The sequence below is a fragment of the Humulus lupulus genome, unplaced genomic scaffold (assembly GCF_963169125.1).
Source record: "Humulus lupulus unplaced genomic scaffold, drHumLupu1.1 SCAFFOLD_899, whole genome shotgun sequence".
Classification (NCBI taxonomy): domain Eukaryota; kingdom Viridiplantae; phylum Streptophyta; class Magnoliopsida; order Rosales; family Cannabaceae; genus Humulus; species Humulus lupulus.
In genome coordinates, this window is record NW_026908764.1 from 1 (window position 1) to 23,216 (window position 23,216).

The 23,216-nt window shown below is 37.4% G+C and overlaps 2 protein-coding genes across 2 annotated transcripts; one reads left to right on the plus strand and one right to left on the minus strand.

Moving 5' to 3' along the window:
- Positions 1–1,832: 1,832 nt before the first annotated feature.
- LOC133811354 (protein ESSENTIAL FOR POTEXVIRUS ACCUMULATION 1-like) lies at positions 1,833–10,717 on the plus strand (the record flags this gene model as incomplete). Its single annotated transcript, XM_062246165.1, is given in 10 exon segments — positions 1,833–2,103; positions 2,930–3,018; positions 3,247–4,158; positions 4,242–4,353; positions 4,453–4,518; positions 5,042–5,836; positions 5,948–8,627; positions 9,450–9,646; positions 9,731–9,790; positions 10,020–10,717. Coding segments are annotated over 10 exon segments (5,526 nt in total). The 3' UTR covers positions 10,403–10,717.
- A 9,913-nt stretch (positions 10,718–20,630) lies between these two features.
- On the minus strand, positions 20,631–23,182 carry LOC133811353 (glucan endo-1,3-beta-glucosidase 7-like). The gene is made up of 5 exons (XM_062246164.1): positions 22,853–23,182; positions 21,964–22,628; positions 21,538–21,864; positions 21,114–21,444; positions 20,631–21,013 (listed from the first exon to the last, which is right to left on the minus strand). Exons 1-5 carry the CDS (start codon positions 22,929–22,931, stop codon positions 20,976–20,978), a joined length of 1,440 nt encoding a protein of 479 aa, XP_062102148.1. The 5' UTR covers positions 22,932–23,182; the 3' UTR covers positions 20,631–20,975.
- Between the last annotated feature and the right edge of the window lie 34 nt (positions 23,183–23,216).

Consider the following 23,216-nt stretch of genomic DNA (forward strand, 5'->3'; position numbering starts at 1 on the left):
GTAAGGCATCTGAGTAACGAACTGGAGTACGATTGTCTATAGAGTTTTCCTTTATATAATGTAAATCTAATTGCATTGGCTCGAAGTTTTCTGGAGTCATTCATATCTAATGGTAGGGTCATATCTTCAAAGTATTGTATTATTGGTGTCATCTAGCTGTCTTGCTCAATCCGATTATATACTTCTTTGCTCGGCTTCCATGTGGCTGACCACAACATGATTATCATTAGAATGGTGATCCCTTCTTTAATTTGGATGGCTGAGCCAAGGTTGGCCAAGTCGTTTGTGTGATTATTCTCTAATTTGGGTACTTGACTAATATTTAACTCTGTGAATTTGGGTATCTTGTCTTTAACGATCTGGAGAAAGGCCACCATTTTTGAATCTTTGGTTTGGTATGCTCTATTGAGCTGGTTTACAATGATTTAGAGTTTGGCATGGCTTCAACTCCCTTGACAATAATATGTAATAATTACTATTTAAATATAATAATATTTAGTAATTACAGAGTGCAGTTATACCTTCAATTACCTTTAATTACATGCTTAATATAAATTACCTAGTTAAAAAGGCATATCAAATTTAGTAATTATGCCCTTGGATATTATAATAAAATCCCCATTTATCTTTATGAATTAAAAATAATCACAAAAAATAGTTTTTCAATAAATTTAAACTCATTTTTGTTTGGAGAAAAAAATTAATTTTAAAAATTTAAAAGACAAAGACCTAAGTGTAAAAAGAAATAAAAATTAATTTTTACTATGAAATTAGAGTTTATTGGATAATTTATAATAGAAAAAAATGATGTAAACTATTATTTTATTTATTTATTTTTGGGTTTATATTTTTTTGGACTTTGTATTTTATCTTATTACTTGTCTGGACCCTGTGTTTTGACAAATTACTTTTTGGACCTTATGTTTTGTAAAATAGTTAAAATAGAACCTTAAACTCGATTTTGGTCAAAGTTTTCTCAACTAAAATCACAAATAATTAATCAAACTAACAATTAAGAATAAAAATAAAAACATTCTACTTAAAAACTGTATTGTTATATTCAATTTTTTCTTTATTAAAATTGAGTTTAAGAGTCTATTTGAACTATTTTATAAAATATTTCGTCTAAAAATAAATTTTTTAAAACACAGAATCAAAACAGATAATAAAAAAAAATACAGAATAAAAAATATAACTTTTTTATTTTTTGAGGATAAGATGTAAACTATTAAAGATAAAGAATTTAGATGGCACAATATTGAACTAGAATAACCAAGTACAACAAGTTTTTTTAAGTTGAGAAGTACTAAAAGGATTAGGTTGAAGAGATTTTGGGCTTGTAAATATGTGTCACACGAACTGCATGTACTCCTCTCCCCTTAACCGTCTAAACTCGTAACTGTTAATCACACTTCTCAGCCGTCGATTAGTACAGTTTGGATTTGTTCACATGCTAAAACGCCACGCCTTGACGTCGTTTCGCTGTCCTAACCTGAGCCCCCTACTCATACGATGCGCATTCATTTCCACATTATTATTACATTTTTAATAAAATTCTTCCGAATAAAAAAAAATCTTCACGCAAAAACAATATTTGTGTAAAAAAAAAACTAAAAAAAAATCATACATAAAGTTCCAATCTGGAACTACAAGGGAAAACTTATGTTATCCAGACATCCACAGTAATTAGATATTCACGTGTACAGCACGAACAATTGATGGGACAGGTGTCGTTCTTATTCTACTGTCGTGATGTACACGTTCTTAGTGGCGCGTTTATAATATTATCTATTCATGTGTTAAAGGTCAGACAACAAAATCAAAGACATTTCTCTAACGTGCGCCTCTAGGTTATATCCTTTAACCTACTCATGTCTATCTCATTTATCTCCAATTTTGCCCTTTCTATATTCCCCCCCCATTGCTCCTGTTTTTTTATTTTCCCCTCACACCTCATTGAAGCTCAATCGAAAGCAAAAGGGTTTTATTTGCCTCAGTCGCTCTTGCTCTCTCTCTCTAGCCGATCATCCATGGCCGCTCGTTCCAACTCTGATTCTCGTCCCCTCAACCTTTCCGTTGCCACTTCCAATCAGATCCCCAAAGGTATTTTGATATTCGATTCGTCACCTATGGCGTCCGCCTCTGATTTCCCTCCAAAACCCTAGTTCGGCTGAGAGGCCGAGGCGCATGCTAATCTCCATTCTCATTTTTCTTGTGCTCTTTACCGATGCATTTTTCTTGTTGAGGTTTTCTACATGGTTGGTTTTAGGATTCGATATATATTTTGCACTTAGGGTTTTGTTCTGTTTTCAGACATGGTTTTTCCCCCCTTTTTTAGCTGGTTTGCTCTCTTACTTTATCACGCCTTAACTATGAGTTTGATATATTCAAAGATGGGAGAAAAAAGTAGTAGTTTTTGAGTTTGTAAAAAAATGCGGTTCTTCTGTGGAAAGAGTGAAGGGTTTTCTAAAAATGATTATGAAAGGTCATTTATTGTCCGCGATTCTTGGTCTTTTTGTATACAAAAAAAAATATTTTTAATTTTTTCTTGAAATTTCATTTTACTTTCGTTGTGAATCTAGTTGGACTTACTGGTCATGTTTTTAACATTTCTTTGGCTCTCAATTCATTTGAAATTTAAATACTGGTTCTGATTAATTTGGGCGTTATGTACACACACACACACACACACATATATATATATATTGCAATTCATTTTTGTGGTGGTTCAACTTGTCTCATTAAATATAATATTTATTTTGTTATTCTTGTGATACCATTTATCTATTAATAATGAGTCATTTCTAATTCGTTCTATGTCTCTTCACCAGTTGGCTCATATACTTTGTGATGGTTTGTGGTGACAATTGTGTAATGGTTTCATTTTTAAAAAAAATATTCTTATACGGTGCTTAAATCTCATATGCAGATGGCCAGGGATTTGACAATCCCATTCCTCTTTCACCACAATGGCTTCTGTCTAAGCCGGGAGAGAGCAAGCCAGGAATAGGAACTGGGGTGTGTTACAATTATCTCTTAGTTGACCATTTATGTATATAGCATTAGTCCTTCACGTATGCCTGTTTACTGACGGGAACTTACTTTGTATAATTATCGGAAGACTAATTTACAATATTTTATAATTTCAGCTACTTTGTACTTTTATATGAGTAGCTGGAATGCTTATGAAATTTCCCCAAAATAGTTAATATCTAGTAATTTTTTTTACTCTTTTAATGTCTGCAGGATAATCATCCCAGCTCAAATCCTGCATATGGAAATCGCACAGATTTCTTGAAAGCAGCAGGCAATGGTGAGGAGATGCATGATACCCAGAAGAGAAAAGATGTTTTTCGACCATCCTTGCTGGATATGGAAACTGGTCGTCGTGACCGCTGGCGAGATGAAGAAAGGGACACCAATTCCTCTATGCGAAAGGATAGGTGGAGGGACGGAGACAAAGAACTTGGCGACACTCGTAGGGTGGACCGTTGGACAGACAATTCCTCCGCAAGACACTTTGGTGAAGGGCGTCGTGCTCCATCTGAGCGATGGACTGATTCAAGTAACAAGGACTCCAATTATGAACAACGACGTGAAAGCAAATGGAACTCTCGTTGGGGACCTGATGAAAAAGAGGCAGAAGGTTTGCGTGAGAAATGGATGGATTCTGGTAAAGATGCTAACTCATATCTTGATAAGAGGTCATCAATTGTTGCTAATCAAGGAAAAGATGAAAAGGAAGGGGACCATATTCGTCCATGGAGATCCAGCTCATTACAAGGTCGAGGAAGGGGAGAACCGCATAACCAAACACAATCCTCAAACAAACAAGTTCCTCCATATTTATATAATCGAGGTCGTGGGGAAAATGCACCTCATTCATTTTCTCTTGGCCGTGGGAGAATTAGTTCTGGAGGAGCCACTGCCAATGTTTCTTTGCAATCTTTGTCCCAGGGAGCCTTTTCAGACAAAGTTGAAAGCAGTCATGGTGAACCTCAACATTTGAGGTATAGTAGAACAAAGCTACTTGACGTGTACAGATTGGGTGATTTGAGATCATTCCGGAGACTAGTGGATGGTGTAGAAGTTCCCTCCCTTACAGTGGATGAGCCAGTAGAGCCTCTAGCTCTGTTTTCACCTAGTCCTGAGGAAATTGTAAGTTACATTCAATATATACTTTGTTGTTAATGCTTTCTACTTTTCAGCAAGCTTACGCAAATGCTTTTCTTGATGTTTAGGCGGTTATTAAGGGAATTGATAAGGGGGATATTGTAAGTAGTGGTGCACCACAGATATCTAAAGAAGGACGGGGCCAGATGGATTTTATGCAATCAAGACGAACTAAGCTTGGTACTTCATTTATTCATTTAGAGGATTGGAATGTATACATTTCTAGTTGATTCTCATGCTTTTAACCTTTGATGGAACTGTCTTGTGTTTGCATTGCAGGTAGTAGAGAAGATTTACCTCAAGGTTTTGAAGACTTTAAGGATGAAAACTCTGCCATTTCAAAAGGTAGTTTTTTGAATTACTAAGAGGCCCCTTTTAGTAAGGCAGACTGTCCATAATGAGTCCTGAGTCCTGAGTCCAACCAGAATATAAAACCCATTTAGGCACCATAATGGCAGGAAAGATATAAAAAACCACTCTAGGTATAACTGACGAGGATGTTCTTGCATGTTTCCTCATAGTTTGGATGTCGCTTGTTGATTTACAGGTTATCTAATGTGATTGTTTTAGTTGCCTAATTTACTTTTTATTTTCTGTCTTGGAATGCTGGCAATGGCCAAGAGGAGATTTACGGCTCCAATAATTTTGGGCTTGAAGAATAATTAATATCTTCTCTTCCAAAATAAAATCTTGGTTTTTATATATATACATTGTTTTGAACTTTTGGAAATATGTTTTCCCACTATAATTTATATGTATGTAGGTGTAGATGTAGTTGTGAAAGAAGATGGATATTTATATATATGTGTGTGTATTTCATTTTGAACTTTTGAAACATAGTTTCTCACTATAGTTTATATATATGCAGTTGAGAGAGAAGATGGCGGATCTTTTAAAAAGTCTGATGAGGCGGCTATTAGTAGGGAATCAAACTTGTCAAGTATGCAGGAAAATGTTTCTGTTCATCCTGGTGGTACATGGAGAGCCCAATCGCCTAGTGAGCCCTCTCATATGGTCTTGCATGATTGGAAAGAGACCCCAACTGATGCCAAGTTAAGGACACCTGAGATGGGTTGGTCACATCTTCAAAAGAATCTTAATAATGAATGGGAAAGTAATCTGGCTGATTCATCTTTAACAAAAAACGAGGCAAAATGGGAAACCAATGAGGATCCTATCATTAGAAGACAGCCATCTGGGGTCCTGGACAGAGAACAGGACGCAAGAAAACCTATGCATCCTTCTCCAGAAGAGTTACAACTTTGTTATGTAGATCCTCAGGGCATCATTCAAGGTCCTTTTGCTGGGGCTGATATCATTGGGTGGTTTGAGGCTGGATACTTTGGTATAGATTTACAGGTCCGCCTGGCAGGTGCATCCAACGATGTACCATTTGCATCGCTTGGTGATGTGATGCCCCATCTTCGAGCTAAAGCCAGACCCCCACCTGGATTTGCTGCTCCTAAACCAAATGAAATTCCCGATACAGGAAGTCGGCCAAACTTTGGCAGTGTTACTAAAACTCATGCTGGTTTAAGTGACATAGATTTAATAAGAAATGAACCCAGACTTAAGCATGGTTCAACTACCGAAGCTGAGAATAGGTACTTGGAATCACTGATGTCTGGTACGTCGCCTCTTCAGAAGATGGCATTTTCCGAAGGTGGGATTTGTCAACAGAAGTTGATAATGCTTAATATGTGATTGTGATTTTGATTCTGCATTTTACTATTAGTGACAGCTTTTGGTGATTGATATTTATGTTCTGCTGTAGGTTTGCAAGGTTATGTTGGCAATAATGCCCATACTATGCCGCAATCTGGAGTGGACAACATTCTTGCCAAGAGAATGGCTCTTGAACGTCAGAGGTCATTGCCTACTCCTTATCCTTATTGGCCAGGAAGAGATTCAGCATCCTTGGTTTCGAAGTCAGAGATTGCCACAGATTCCAAACTCCTACCACCAGGGACAGATAATTCTGCCCAGCCTCATTTGCAGAATGCTGACATGATGTCTGTCCTCCAAGGTTTATCTGATCGGTCATCATCTGGTGTAAATAATAATGTTGCTGGTTGGTCAAATTTTAATGCCCAAAGCGGGTCAGATCTGCTACCGACTAAGATGGAATTGCGTCATGATCCGAGTTTTGCTCCACCTCAGTCTCCTCTTGGGATCCAACAACAAAGGTTGCAGCTGCAGAATCAACCATCTTTTCCCAATCTGTTTCCCCAGGTTGTTGATAATGCACAAGGCATTCCAACACCGGACAAGTTACTGCCTTCCAGTTTAGGACAGGATCCACAGTTGTTAAACATGTTACAACAGCAGTACCTTCTGCAGTTACATTCTCAGACACCTGTTCCAGCACAGCCAATATCATTGTTTGATAAAATCTTGTTGCTTAAGCAGCAGCAAAAACAGGAAGAGCAGCAAATGTTATTAAGGCAACAGCAACAGCAGCAGCACCAGCTGCTTTCTCATGTTTTGTCAGAGCATCAAAACCGCCAGCATTTTGGTGAACTATCATTTGGACAATTGCAGGTTCCAGCAATACCGAAAGCGAATGCATCTATTGATCCTCGTATTCAACCACCTCAAGACCTGTTTCCAGTTGGTTCAAATATGGCAGTTCCCAACATGCAGCATGAAGTGCCTTCCAACTTATTGAATTTCTCTCCGCAAGTTAATCAGGATAACCGTTATAATGCAAGTTCTGAAGCCTCTTCTTTACATTTGCCTCATCAAATGTTTGACAATGTTACCCATCAAAAGAGTTGGGGTGCTAATGTTGCAGAACAGGTTGGTGATGGTGGTCAGAAGGATTCATTGCCAAATTTACCTGGAAGCTCATCATTGCATGAGGTGAGGAACAAGGCTACCGAGGAATCCCTTGTGCAAAAATCCATTTCTGGTTCTGATAGCTTAATGACTAAATCACCAGGGTTGCCTTCTGAAAGCCCATTTAGATCAGAAAGAAGCATCATGGTTGCTAGCTCTGAGTTAAATGCAGAATCTTCTGCCTTGGAGCATCCTGGAGTTATGCCTCAACCAGAAGTTTCTGCAAGTGAAATACTTAAACTGGCAGATGGAAATGATGTGAATATACAGTTTACTGGTGCAGCTGAAGAAGAGAAGGTTGCCATGGAAAAGAACAGTGAGCTCTCTACGGTGACAGAAGTAAAAAATGTTGATGTTCGTGAACCGAAAAAGGCTTCTGAGAAGAAGTCTAAAAAGCAGAAATCTTTCAAAGCGCAATCTGAGCAGGCAAAGGGAGCCAAGACTTCCTCCACTCAGCATTCAAAGCAGTTGGAAACTGAAAAGACTGTTGTTGGCGACAATAAGTTGGAGGCTGAAGTTGGTGCTGTGGATGCAATATATGGGTCATCACCACATGGGTTAAAAGACAATGGGGTCAATAAATCTAGGAATGCTAGTGTTGATGTTGTTGAATCCCAACCAATTCAGAAAACGACTGCAAGTATTGAAACTCCTCACGTTGGGTCTGTTGCAGCTGGGCAGCGGGCATGGAAACCTGCCCCTGGTTTTAAAGCAAAATCATTGTTAGAAATTCAACAGGAAGAACAGAACAGAGTGCAGGCAGATATAGTGGTGTCTGAAATTACTACGTCTGTTAACTCCTTGAGTTTATCTACTCCTTGGGCTGGAGTTGTGGCCAACTCAGATCCAAAAATATTTAGAGAGGCTCAGAGAGATGTAGGCATTATGTTGAATGTTGGGAAGCCTGAAAGCGCTTTGAACCCAAAGAGCAAGAAGAGCCAGTTGCATGATCTATTGGCTGAAGAAGTTTTGGCAAAGTCTACTGAAATGGATTTTGATGTTTCTGCTAGTATATCAAGCATGCCCTCCCCACAGGTTGCAACTCCCATTTCAGAATCTGTGGATGATGATAACTTTATCGAGGCCAAAGACACTAAAAAGAGTCGCAAAAAATCTGCTAAAGCTAAGGGTGCTGGAAGTAGGGTCTCAGCTTCTAGTACCTCTGCTGATGCGCCTATTAGTTCAAGTCCTGCTGAGAAAGTCAAAAGCACTCGACCTGCCCAGCAGGAAAAGGAAGTATTACCTGCAATCCCATCAGGGCCTTCCTTGGGGGATTTTGTTTTTTGGAAGGGAGAGCCAGCAATTCCTCCTCCTTCTCCAGCATGGTCTACAGAGTCTGGTAAGGTTCCAAAAGCAACATCTCTTAGAGATATTCTGAAGGAGCAGGAGAAAAGGGTATCTTCTGTCCAGCAAGTGAATCAAGTACCAACTCCTCAGAAACCACAGCCAACGCAACCCACCCGCAGTAGTGGTCCTTCGTGGTCTCTTTCTGGTTCATCTCCATCTAAAGCTGCGTCTCCTATCCAGATTAATTCTCTTGCTTCTCAGTCAAGACACAAGGGAGATGACGACTTATTTTGGGGGCCAATTGACCAATCAAAGCAAGAAACTAAACAGTAAGATTTCTCTCTTTATGTTTGCACATGTGTATTTAGCTTGGTTTGCCTCCTGCTAATTGTTGGAAAATTTCCCCCCTTGCCTATTAGACTATGAGTGGGATGGTCCGACTGAATTATTTAATGCATGTGATTAAGCAATTGAAGTGGTTCTTTATAGGTCCTGTTTAGTGTAGGATGGTGGGTGGATGCACATTTTAAATAGATGTATTGTTTTTAACTTGTTGTTTGTGCATTTTCTGTTTCCTAATTCTACCAAGTGTAATTTGAATGGTTCTTATATTGACTAAAGTTCTTGTTGGTTGATGACAAATCTGTTGCATTTTTTCTCCTTGTATAGATATCTGTTTTCCATCGACATGAAGAAAATTTGTTACCATAAACTATTGCATCTCATTTTATATTTGTTATTTTATAAGACTCATTAATTATTTATAGGTGTTTGATTATATATTGATGGACATAGATAGTGAGAGAGTCTCAGAATATTGTAGTCATACCTACATGGTGTTTACTGTTCATAAAGTGGATTTAACAATTTACGAGAGCAAAGATTATAAGAATATATCAAGTAAAGACTTGCTGCTTATGGATTTGTGCTATACGTGCCTTAGATGATAATTTTAGGGTTTGCTAAATATGAATGCTTGATAGTGATGCCGTTCTTGAAGATGCGTTGCTATTGATATGAATTTACTTTTGAGTTTTGAACTCTGAGTCTGAATCATGCTGAATCTTCATTGTTTTTGGTAATTAAGTGAGAGCAAATCTATATCAATATTAAATTTAACTTTTTGCTTGCATATTATTTTCTGTAAGCAGGGCAGATTTTCCTAATCTTTCAAGCCAGGGTAGTTGGGGAATGAAAAACTATCCTTCCAAAGGAACTTCAGCTGGGTCTTTAAGCCGGCAAAAGTCAATGGGTGGCAAAGCCACCGAGCGTGCTTCTCTTTCATCTTCACCTGGCTCTCTGCATTCATCACAAAAAGGGAAAAGAGATGCCATGAGCAAGAGATCAGGTAAGCTTTGTAATAAATTGTTTCTCAAATCTCATCACATATGGACCTTTACATTTTTGTTTCCCTGTTTTTTCTTTTATGCAGAGGCCTCAGGCTTCAGAGATTGGTGTGAGAGTGAGTGTTTTCGGCTTATTGGGACAAGAGGTATGTTCAATCGTGCATACAATAATTTAATTGCTATCATTGTTTCTTTGCAATTTTTAGCTCACTCTCAAATTACATGCTAATTAATGGCTGGGCTTTCTTTTGGTCTGGTATTCTGCTCTTCATATTGTGGTTTCTTGCACAATTTTTGAAGCCATTTGATCAAATGTATGATGTGCTATGTCAGACTTTAATGGTGTGTTTTTTTTCCTCCCTTCCCTCTTGATAGATACAAGTTTCCTTGAATTTTGCTTGAAACAATCAAGATCAGAGGCCGAGGTACTTTTGATAGAGAACCTTGGATCATTTGATCCTGATCATGAGTTCATTGACAAATTTCTCAACTACAAGGAGTTGTTACCTGCGGATGTCCTTGAAATTGCCTTTCAAAGTCGAAATGATCAAAATGTCACTGGGTTCAGTGCTGGAGACATGAATTCCGACTTTGCCATTGTTGGAGATGTAGATCGAGATGCCAATGTAGGCGACGGGTCCTTGAAAGGAGGCAAGAAGAAGGGGAAAAAAGGGAAGAAGGTTAGCCCTGCTGTTTTGGGATTTAATGTTGTCAGTAACCGGATCATGATGGGTGAGATTCAGTCAGTGGAAGATTAGCTAAGTTAAGAGGCTGTTGTATATACATTTTGGTTTGGAACTGTTGTATATGGTTTTTCTTTTAGGATTTTTTGTTTTCCTTTATAGAGCAGCCACAGCAAAGCAGCAGCTATTTTTATCTGCTTAAGCGATTTTGTGTACTATTTCGGTGGTAGAGTACTGTTTATTTTGTTCACTAGCAAACCTGAGCGGGGTTACCATTTTTAGGTCGATGTTTTAATTCATTTACATTATTATGTGATCTTTCATTTTTCATCTTTTATAGTAGTAAGTTTTGGTAATAACATTAGCCTATATTTATATGGCGGATTGGGATTTTGGCTTTGTTATTGCAATTTGCTGCTTGCCTTGAATTTTAGTGCTCTTGACCCTTTGCCTGATCATTTAATATAATGAAAACTTGATTTAAAACGATGCTTAACGCATTTGCAATGCCTAACAATGTTAAAACTGGATTTTTGATGCAAGAATGATGCTCATCGATGGTCTGAGATATAACTTTTGTTTTCTTTTAATTTTGGTGTTTCTTTTTTGAGATTTATATATTTAGAAGGTGAAGAATCTTAAATTTGAATCACAAGCATAAGGTTCTACATATTGTAGAGGAGTAGATCTAAAATAAACCCCCATAATTTTTTTTATTAAATTTCATCGAAAAATGATCGTTAAATATCATTTTTGCTTCAAAAATTAAGTTTTTATAGTACTATTATAAAACACATCGTTAGGCATTGCAAATGTATTGTTAAGTATCGTTTGTTTTTGGCCTAAAAGTCAAGTTTTTATGGTACCATCGTAAAAGTATCGCAAATGCATTATTAAGGATCGTTGGGGGCATCGCAAAAACGCCATTTTGTTCAAAATTCTACAAATTTTCAGGACTTTAAATTTAAATAAATAAAAAAAATCGAGCAAAATTAATAAATCATACATAAATGTGTTCGAAACCCTTAAATTAGTGTTGTAAGTGAATCTTTTTGGGGTTTAAGTTTTTTATTTGATTTTGAATCATTAAAACATAAAAAAAAAATGAAGAAAGAGCTTTGATGGGTGCTTCAATAGTGATGGAAGGTGGCGACGTCAATGACAAGGATGGTGTTAATGGTGGTGGCAGTGTGGGAATGTGGTGCTCTGCCGCCATGGAGGAGGGGGTGGTTCCATCGTGGGAGAGAGAATGGAAGGGGCAATATAGTAAAAAAAAAATTTCTTTACAAAATGTCATGTTTTTGTGATGGTTACTAAGTTCTAAGAAAATGCTAATTGTAATGGAGACATCACATTCTTGCTCTTTTTCAATTTATTTGTTTTGCTTGGTGTACTGTTTTTTTTTCATTCCTTTTGTTGCAGCAACTTCGTTGGCTATAACTTTTGAGAGTTCACTCAACTACCTTGGAAATTTTGAAGAAAAAGATAATGCATCATTTTCGAAAAATTAAAAACATGCTCAATTTACTATTTCAAAAAGGGCGAATTATAGGAGACCATTGCCACTTACAATTAGGTAGATGATGAAAATAATATAGTTCTAGGGCAGAAAGGCTTTTAGAAAAAGTTTCTTCCCACTTTGAGGTCTCTACTCTGTACTCCAATTTGTTCTTTAATTCTTCACTCATCAATGGATGTCACCACAACATTCATTCTAGCCTACCAGCATCTTCAATTTCTTCGCTGAACATTGCCTTTCTACTGCAGTTTCAATAGGAAACATCAGTTGAGTACAAACAAACAAGGAACTATTATTTTAAACGTGAAAACTCGATTGGATTATGAAGAAATAGAAAATAAAGAGACGAAGAAAACACTTGATAGTGATATAAGGCTTAAATTTTATTCACTATGAAAGTCTGTATAAACAGGCTGTATAAGAATAAAAAAACATAAAAGCAGAATATACATAATTACTGATAATTTTCTAATTAAGAAAAAAATATACAACAAATCTTCCAGCTATTGATTCACACGGTATGCTCCTGATTTTCTTAGCTGTCAATACTCCCCCTCAAGCTTGACTATAGATATTGATGAGTCCAAACTTGCTTATAAGACAATCAAATACTTTTTTAGATAGTCCCTTAGAATATCTGCAAGTTGTTGACCAGTGTGTACATACTCAATTTTGATAACTCCTCCGTCAATTTTTTCTTTAATAAAACTTCCACGTACTTTGTTCCATCATGATGAACTGGGTTGTGAGTAATACTGATAGTGTACTGGTTATCACAGTAGAGGTGAACTGGAGCTTCATACTTAATCTTTAATTCTTCCAGTAGTCTTTTTAACCATATTGCCTCGCACACTCCATGAGCCATGACTCTGTATTCAGCTTCTGCACTGCTTCTAGCAACAACTGTCCGTTTCTTACTTCGCCATGTTACAAAGTTGCCCCATAGTAAAGTACAGTATCCTAATGTAGATTTCCTATCATCAATCGATCTGGCCCAGTCTGCATCAATGAATACTTCGACTTTTCTCGAAAAATAACCCTTTGCCAGGAGTTTGCTTTAAATACCTCAAAACTCGATACACAACATTGAGGTGACCTTGTCGTGGGTCATGCATATATTGACTTAGTAGACTCACGGCAAAAGCAATGTCTGGTCTAGTATGTGAGAGATAAATGAGCTTTCCAACTAATTGTTGATATCTTCCTTTGTCGACTGGTTCTCCTTTAAGGAGACGATCTTTGTTTCCTAGTTCAGTTGGAGTTTTGCTAGCCTTACAATCTAGCATTCCATTTTCCTTTAGAAGATCAAGCGTATATTTTCTTTGTGATACGGAAATGCCTTTTTTGCTCCTAGCAGTCTCCATACCAAGAGAGTATCTTAGTGTCCCAAGGTCTTTGACTTCAAATTCTTTGATCAAATTAATCTCCTTGGTATTGCTGCCAGTGACTATTATATCATCAACATATACAATTATGATAATTATCTCTTCTTTTCCCGAGTGTTTAATAAGCAGAATGTGGTCTGTCTAACCCTGTATGTAGCCAAGACCCTTGACTACCTTTGAAAAATGATTGAACCTAGCCCTTAGAGATTGTTTCAGGCCATAGAGAGATTTGTTGAGTTTACAGACAATCTTGAGAGTTTTTTCTTCAAATCCAAGAGGTTGAACCATGTAGAATTCCTCTTCTAGCTCACCATTTAAGAACACATTTTTTACATCTAGTTGATGTAACTCCCAATCCAGGTTGTTTGCTAATGACAGTAAGACTTTGATAGTGTTGAGCTTTGCAACAAGAGCGAAGGTTTCGGTGTAGTCAATTCCATAGGTTTGTGTAAACCCCTTTGCAACTAACCATGCTTTGTATCTTTCGATAGTTCCATCTGCATTATACTTGACTGTGAAAACCCATTTGCATCCTACCGCTCTTTTGTCAGGTGGTAATTCCACTAATTCCCAAGTCTCAGTTTTTTTAAGAGCTCTCATCTCTTCTTTGACAGCTATTCTCCATTCAGGAATTTCGAGTGCTTCATTAATACTCCTAGGAATAACAATGTCTGACAAGCTAGAAGTAAAAGATTTAAAAGGAGATGAAAATTTTGAATAAGAAATAAACATTGAGATAGGGTATTTAGGGCAAGACCTAGTTCCTTTTCTCAAAGCTATAGGAATGTCTAGATCGGATTTGGTGTTTGAGAGAGGATTACCTGACACATCTGACTCAATAGGATCTACCACCGGATTGGTCTCTTGATTGTGCTGAGGATTCGTGATTTGGTTGTTTCTTTGTCGTCTAGAATAAACATGCAACTCTTGTTGTTGATTTTGCGCATGTATATCTGTATTTTGTGGATGTATATCTGTTTCAACTTGCTCAGAAGATGGAGTGAGATTTTGATTTAAGTCTAGGGACTACATAGAGGAGTTGAGACGAGCCTCTAACCTCCACGACCATTGAGCTTCATTGTGAGTGTTCTCCCCCTGAAGCGAATTGGGAGAGAAGTATGGAGTGTCTTCAAAGAATGTGACATCCTGGGAGACATAAGCTTTTTTGGTGAGAGGACAATAACACCTTTAGCCTTCCTGAGTGGGATAATAACCAACGAAGATAGTTTTAACGACTCTTAGGTCAAGTTTAGTACGGTCTCGAGGATGAACATGAACAAAAGTTGTACACCCAAATGTTTTGATAGGTAGAGAGTTGGAAGAGATATGAGGATAGGAAGCAAGAAGGACAGAATGGGGTGTCTTAAAATGAAGAGGTTGACTAGGAAGGCAGTTGATAAGATAGACAACTGTAAGAATCGCATTTCCCCAAAGATGCTTAGGGACGTGCATGGTGAAGAGTAGGGCCCTGACTACTTCTAAAAGGTGACGATTTTTCCGTTCAACAACACCATTTTGTTGAGGGGTATCGATACAGGAACTTTGATGAATGATGCCATTTTTGGAGAGATCGGTTCCCAAGACAGAATTAAAATATTCAGTGCCGTTGTCTGTTCGTAATATACGAATAGATGTCTAAAATTGTGTTTGAATCATATGATGAAAATTTTGAAATACACTATGGGTATTTGATTTGAGTTTGAGTAGATAGACCCAAGTGAGTCATGTGTGATCATCGATAAATGTGATGAACCAACGATGTCCAAGGAAGTAGTGACTTTGGAAGGTCCTCATAGATCACTATGAATTAAAGAGAAGGGACATGTTGGTGTATAGTGTTTTTGAGGAAAGACATTGCTAGTATGCTTAGAAAATTGAAAAATATCACATTGGAAAGACTCAAATTTATTATTGAAAAATAATGCAGGAAACAAATATTTTAAATATGAAAAACTCGGGTGTCCAAGTCGATAATGCCATAACATAATTTTGTCTTTATTTGAAATAGAAACAAAAATGAAATTAGAAACCGAAACAAAATTAGATAAGCTTGAAGACAAACTAGAGAAACTAGGCTGCTACTTTATTTGTTGACCATTTTCAAAGAAATAAAGTCTGCCATGAATCCTAGCATTGTCAATCGTCCTCCCCGATGATTGTTTATGAAATTGACAGAAATTGGGAAATTTTTTAGCAAGACAACTATTATCAGTAGTGAACTTACTAACAGAGATTAAGTTGCATTTTAAGGATGGTACATGAAGGACTGATTTTAGTATTAAGTCAGCCGACAATCTTATTTTACCAATACCTGCAATCGAAGAAAGAGTGCCATCGAAAATCTTGACACTAGAATTATTTGAACATGAAGAATAAGATTCAAATAAGTGATATAAACCAGTCATGTGATCAGAAGCACCTGAATCAATTATCCATGGTGTTTGAGAATTTTTTACCGTAGAAGAGAGATTACCAGAGTGTGCAACAGAGCAAGATGCATTATGAGATCCAGAGCCAGAGTTAGAATTGAGAGCTGACTGATTTAGGAGAGTATATAAATGAGCAAGTTGTTCCAAACTGAATGGGAATGGACAATGGAGTAGTTCCCGGATGAGGTATCATTGGAAGTCTGAGTTTGGTAAACCTTTTTGTCATTGTGACGCCGAGGAGTCCAGTTGGCAGGTTTTCCATAAATTTCCCAACAAGTGGAGCAAATATGACTGCGACGTTGCAGTGATCACACCAAGGTCATTCACCCTTGCGATTAGGTTGAGGATCAGAATTGGTTCTACCAAATGTTGGTGGTCTTGATTGCGAGGCAAATGCTGAGCTTTCGATGGGCTATGATTCAGGATTGGTGAGCATGACACGACGACGTGCTTCTGTTGAACCCAAAAGAGGGTGTTTTAATATTTATACTCGCAAGTGCACGAATCGTTTCGGAATGTAATGCTCATGTAAGTACGAGGTCGAACCCATGGGAGTTGACTAACATCAAAAGAAACTATTTCAAACAAAGCAAGAAGATTCTAACCTAGTTCCAAATATTTGATGAGATTTTGTTTTAGAAAAATAAAAGACAAGTAATAAAAAGATTTAAGATTAAATAGAAAAATGGTTTTCAAATGAGATATGTAAAATAAGATTATTAAGATATTAGAATCCACAAAATGCAAGTTCAATAATATTTATAAGTATATTGATTCCCAAGTTTAGATATAGTTGAAATAAATCACACTATATTTTTTTTCAAAATACATTTTTTATTAAAGCACAAGTTACTTTAAAAAATGTATGATTTTTCTTCACTTATATAAGATATAATTTCTAAGCATTAGTTGTGTTACAACCTAATGAAACTACAAAAAATCAAAGAGATTATGTTTAGGCAAAATATGATACTTATGCTCTAAGAATTAGATGTGAACAATTTAATGAAAAACATTTAATCAAAGAATATCATATTTTTGCATAATGAAGAACTAAGTGCAATATGCTTTAACAATTAAGAATAGATGAAAAATGCATATCTTTGATAGAAAAATCCATAAACAATGTTGCACAAATGAGAAATCAACATACACAAAAAATACTATCTAATTACATTTTGCTTCATCATTATCTTAATAATCTTGAAAAAGATTAGAAGCTCATGGGCTGGGCTGCTGGCTGGGATATCTTCGTGGGCTGGGCTTCGGTGGCAGTAGAGAAGAGGGCATCATTGGGCCTGGGAAATGGCCAGCGAGCCTGGACCTTGGACCTGGAGGCGTGGGCTTTGTGGGCTGGGCAGTTGGGTCTCAACTTTTCAGATTTACCATTTCTTCTCCTTTCTTTTCCAAATCTACTTCTTTTCCTTTCCTTGCTTTTCAACTCAAAAGAAAATACAACATATTCCCTAAAATAAAAATAAATTAAATCTCAATCAAATATTTTCAATTATAAAATAAATCATATTAATTCTTTGAAAATATTAATTAAAACTTAATTCAATTTAACATTTAGTTTCAATAAAACACACACATTTTTTTACTTTTAACTAAACACAATAATTTAAATAATTAAACTACAACAAAATAACTATAAAAACACATAAAGGTATATAAAATCATGATAAGACTAATAAATTCAAAATTACTTAAAAACTTAATAAATTACTTAAAAACTCAATAATTAAGCAACAATTAGCACATAAAAAGTGGCAAAATAACTCTATTTTGTAGAGTTATCAGCTTCTTCACACCTAACTTCAGAGAAAGCTTCTTCAGTATCAGAAAATGGAGAACGACTAACCAAACGTCCCCAAACTTCTTCAAGGTCACTGTTTAACCCAGTAAGAAACTCAAGAACCCTTTCTTTCTCCAACTGTTTCCTCTGGATTGTGGTGCAGTTAGCACACAAAGGTGTGGTATCCAGATATAAATCCAATTCCTGCCATAGATCTTGCAAGTTTGAAAAATACTGGGTAGCAATGTGATTACCTTGTTTGATTTATTTTAGTTTTGTGTGGATTTCAAAAATTTGAGAAGCATTTCCTAGATCAGAGTACATCTTTTTAGCAACGTCCCATACCTCCTTAGCAGTTTTGAAAAATTAATTCCTGCCACTTATTTTTGGATCCATAGAATTAATTAGCTAAGCAAGGACAATAGAATTCTCAGCTTGCCATACCTTGTAGGTAGGGTCGGTCACCTGGGATGCGGAAAGGTCACCAGTAAGATACCCAAGTTTACCACGCCCACATATAACCAATTTTAGTGACTGTGCCCACTGTAGGTAATTTTTCCTATCTAGTTTGTGGATTGTAATATTGAGAGAGCTGCCATCATAATGGTAAAGAAGGGAAAAGTTGAGAACTACCCACTTTTAATAGTAGTTAACTAAAATTAGACACTAAATATATTTAGTTGAACTTTACTCATTATTATCATGAGACTTCCCAAATTTCCCTTATTTAAGCACATGGTTCTAAATGTTGTTGTAATGTGTATTATATTTGTTATATTATAGTTAAATTGGAAATGCATTCTAATTGTAGCGTGTTTAAGGAGAAACAAAACATGTAATTGAAGGGGTATAATGGGTACATTAATTGAAAATTTGGGTACTAAAATAAGAATTAAAAATAGTGGGTAAATTTGGGTACCACCGTGAGATGTCGAGAACTGACGCCGAGAAGAAGCAAAGTCGTGGACTCCCATGAATGACTTGATGAACCACCAGATTTCGCCGTGCCTGAGAAACAACAAGAACCCGTGAAGACGAATTGATGCTTGGATGTTTGAGAGTCGACTAGACAATCGAAGGTGGAAGATTATGCTAACGGTTAGGAAGATCAGAATCTTAAGCGCTGATACCATGAAGAAATAGAAAAAAAGAGACGAAGAAGACACTTGTGATGTAAGGCTTAAATTTTATTCACTATGAAAGTCTGTATAAATAGGCTGTACAAGAATCAAAAGAAAACCAAAGTGAATTAATAAAAGTCCTTTTTTAGAACAGAAAACATTCCTTTTTTGAACACCAAAACATTCCCACTGTTCCATGACCTACTCACCATTATACTATTGATGCTCCGAGCTTTGCCAATTCTTCCACCTGGGATGGCTTGTGCGTCCATTGTAGTCAATATTTGGGGTATTGACAAACCCCCAGAGATAACAATTTCTGTGCCACAATAAAACCAAAAACCAAATGGTCATAGTAGACCAGAAATGAGTTTAAGAATCAGTACAGGATTACAAATATTTTATGTACAAAAGTGTGTACCAATCCCTTCTCGTGCGGACAGATTAGGCCCCAGAACATCATTGGAATAAATAAGAAATATGTCTCCAATATAGAGGTGGTTTGAAGGCACATAAATACAGCAGAGTTCTTCTTCGCCTACATTCCTCTGAAGAACAACAGTAAAAGTAATGAATCCAAATGCGTACTCCACTCCCCAATACGTGGATGTTTTATAATAGCCACTTCCTTGAAAGCATTAGAGCTCTGGTCTATAATTGTGGGGGGTGCTCAAAATGGCTTCAATAAGTTTCAAAACATGGCAACCAAGGCGTATAATGGAAGTAGTTACGATCTTTACCTGGCGATGTTGCTGCGCTAATTTGCTTTGAGGCAGCATAAATATAGCTTACTAGAGGCATTTTCTTAATGAACCATTCGCCAAGAGTTAGAACCGAAGCTCCTAACCAGGATGACATGAAAACTCTAACTAAGAAGATGAAAGTGATGGAGGTAACAAATCCGAGACCTGCATTTTAGAAATTAAGAGGATGACAAGAATTGTCAAAACTATCGCTATGACGGAAAGGCTTTGCCAAAATCACCATAAGTTGGTAAGCCACAAACACTACAAATGTTTTTCTGTTTTCTTTTTCCCTTTGAGATTTAAAACAAAAACTATATAACAAATGATCTGTTTACCCAAAATATTGATCCCCAGTTCAATGTAGATTGGAGAGAAGAAACCATCGACAAAGTGGATGAAACCCCATGTTACATAGAATGTGATAGCCAATGGAAGAAGTATGACACTGCAAGAAGGTTCAGAATTTTCAGAAGACGTCTTCATGAACTTTCTACTACATTATCACATGATATTGCCTTTACGTCCTATAAAGTATAAAACGAGCTACGAGAGTGAGTGAGAGAGAGAGAGATACAAAACTATAGTCAGTTTTGTCATATGAAGAGTGGTGGCACAGAAAAGAGCTCACCATCCTGTCATATACTTCTTCCAAGCCCAGCTGTGAATGACTTTAGAAAATGCCTACAAACGAAAATGCTTAACATGTATATGTATGCTCACAAAAAAGAAGACTTCGATAATGTTGAACAACGGCACTGTTAAATTCAATAGGAGGATTCTCATAGTTTTGTCTTCACATTTGACTTTTAAGCAATGTATGCAAACGTACATCTACAAAATTAAAAGAAAGAAGCAGAAGAAACCTCTCGGCCAGAGTGATGATGGGAAATGGGAGGAGGTAGACAGGGCGATGGGAACAAGGCCTTGGAGGCTCCTCCATTTCCAGGGACTTCTCCACCAACTGGTATGAGGAGGAGCTCTTCATCGCCATCTCTCTCCCTCTCTCTTGTCGCCATATTATTCAACATTTTTCTCTCTTATTTCTCTTGATCGCCCCCTTAATAATTTTAGTTTGTTACAATTTTTTTAATTTGTAAATCTGAAGAATTGGAACGGCTCGTTACCGGAAAATCGGGATCAACGAAAATAGAATGATACCTCAACTAAACGATGTAGTTTAGATCCTTCTATTTTCCTTTCAGAACTGATTTGCAGGGTCGGCTTTCAAAGTCATTGCGTTTATGTTATTAATGAAAATGAAAAAAAAAAAAAATTAAAGTGGCATGCAACTCATAAATGAACAGCCAACTCTTTTACATCAACTTAATATACAAAATTACATGCCATTATAGAAAGATAATAATTCCCACGAAGATTTAAATTTTTTATGATAGTAGAATTTCAACCATTAAAATCCAATACATGATACACTTTCTCCAGTCTCCCTTGTACAGTTACATATACATCTATATATATACGATTACGAAAGCCTTTACTATATTAGAGCTTTGCTACCTAACTTCAATCAAGTATATAATTACTTTTCACAAACCCCATATTTAGAGTAAAACAACTACTTCTTCCTTCTTCAACACAATAACAACAACACAAACAAAAACAACCTTTTATTCGTTTATGCTTTAGATATTAAATTCAGGTACTGCCACCAGGGTAGGTGCAGCCATTGTAGCCTGCAAAGCCAAAGAAGTATTATTAATTGAAGATCACATACACTAATGTTACACATGCTTATCCAAAAAACATAATTGAATTTAAAATTATAGCACTCACTGGGATTATTGGAGGAGAGAGTGGCTGTTTGGGAGAAATCACAATTCCATGGATCGTGACCAGCTGTTTGGTAAAGGATATTCATGGCGTAAGCAGCGTGGGACGCCACAGTATTGGGCTCAAAACAAGCACCGCCCGGTTGAATTGGACTACAGTCAAATCCATGTCCACAAACATAATCTATGTTTGCCTGTAATTGGGCATCTGAAACTCCCGCTTTTGGAACACACCAAACAGTCTTTTTTGCCTTCGGTGATGGTGATGGTGATGATGGAGTCACTGGGGTTTTCGGTGACGATGGAGTCACTGGGGTCTTCGGTGACGATGGGCTCTGAGAAAAACGACAGTTATTTTTAACAGAAACGCCAATGAATATAGGCTTTTGTATGCATTGTCAGTTGTAACACCTGTACATTGTACTGACCTGGCTGCTGCTTTTAGAAAGGCCTACGTCGTAAGTCATGGAAAGATCGGGCTTGAATAGACCAAAAGCACGCTCGGAACCCGGGCCTGGTTTCAAGTCCTCGTCGTACAGAGCAAACAGGTACGTATCGACTGATTTCCCCGGCATCAATGGGGTTCCGACCATGGAACGGAGGTGGGCAATCAGGTTTCCGTTATAGGCTTTGGCGTTCTCCTCACTTGGGCCAACCTCGTTGCTATCTCCTTTGTAGGGCCAGCCGGTCTCTGCAACTACGATCTCCACGTTCTTGAACCCCAATGAGTTCAATGCAGATCGGATGGCATCCACCTGAACAAGACGAATGTTAATGATCATTAGTCATGTAAGCTTGCCTTGAACTGGGCCTCAGTTTTTTCATTCGAGAATCAAGAACGCAAGAAAACTCACCTGGGCATCAAACATGTTCATGTACGTGATCTTTGTGTTGGAATCGTAACGCCCAGCGTTGGGTTGAAAGAGACAAAACGCCAGCGTTTCGGGTCTTGGGTCGTCCCGGTAAGCGAAATACGGGTATGGGTTGATCGCGAACGGCGAACCGGTGGCGTTATTGAAGGATAAGAGACCTTTTAACGCCTGAATATAGTCCGGGTGGAAGCTTCCGGAGGACGGAGGTTCTGATTGCCGGAGCACCGCCATGGAATGAACGGTCGAGACCTTGACTTTCCCGCCCAATGATACGGAATCGAGGGCATTTTGGACATTCTGCACCGCCGGAACGAGCTGGTTCACCAGGTTCTGGTCACCGGAGGTCATGACCTCGTTGCCGACGGTGATCAAGATAATCTTGCTGGATGGATAGAAAGGAGCGACATTTGAGTTAACCCAACTTTTAGCGAAGTTGGGATCGGAAGCAAGTGCCGGAATATCGCCGTTAGCAGCACCAATGACAATTCCGATGCCGGTGTTCGCAAGGGCTTTGATAATAGCCGGGTCCGATCCATATAATCGGACCTTCTCAATCGATGTCGATTGGAGTAGCTTCGCTGTGGCTGACGGCGGCGGAAGGTTGTCGGCAACTTGGCCGTAGTTTATGCCGATGAACGATTGAGATTCTGCATCATAACGGTTTTAATCAGTTTTCAATTTAAAAATAATTCATATTTATTGCTCTCCTTCTTCCTCCCCTTACTTTTTCTTGGATACCAAACACAAACCCAATCCAAGAAAATCATAGCATAAAAATAATTAACCAGTAAAACTTAAGCTCCCCTGTTTCTTGCAACAAAAGAACAGAGGAACCCAATTTCAGAAAGAATCAACTGAATTGAAAACTTACTTGCAAGATTAAAGGTGAGCAAGAGACTAGCGAATAACAAAGCTGTAGTGGCACAAGGGAGTGTGATCACCATCGCCATGGTTGCTGAATCAAGAAGACTGTGTGTTATTCTCTCACCAAGTATCTGAGAGTTTCTGGTTGAGGGTGCAAGAAAAAATATAGAGGGAAAAGGAAGAGGCTAGGGGGGCAAAACCGTAAAGTTACTTTGGGAAAAAAGCTTATAGTAATATTAATGTAGTATCTTTTTATATAAAAAGTTAAAAGCAGTAAGCTTTATGAAATCAAAACTGGAAGCTGTAAGTAAGTGTTGCGTGGATGCGACGCGTAGTGCGTTTTTTTTTTAATCCCTTCTGAGAAACCAAAT

Coding starts and splice junctions, on each gene's coding strand:
- LOC133811353 (XM_062246164.1), bottom strand. CDS start 22,931: ATGGCGATGGTGATCACACTCCCTTGTGCCACTACAGCTTTGTTATTC. Junction 22,629..22,852: donor GCTCACCTTTAATCTTGCAA/GTAAGTTTTCAA, acceptor GTTATGATGCAG/AATCTCAATCGTTCATCGGC. Junction 21,014..21,113: donor TCTCTCCTCCAATAATCCCA/GTGAGTGCTATA, acceptor TTGGCTTTGCAG/GCTACAATGGCTGCACCTAC.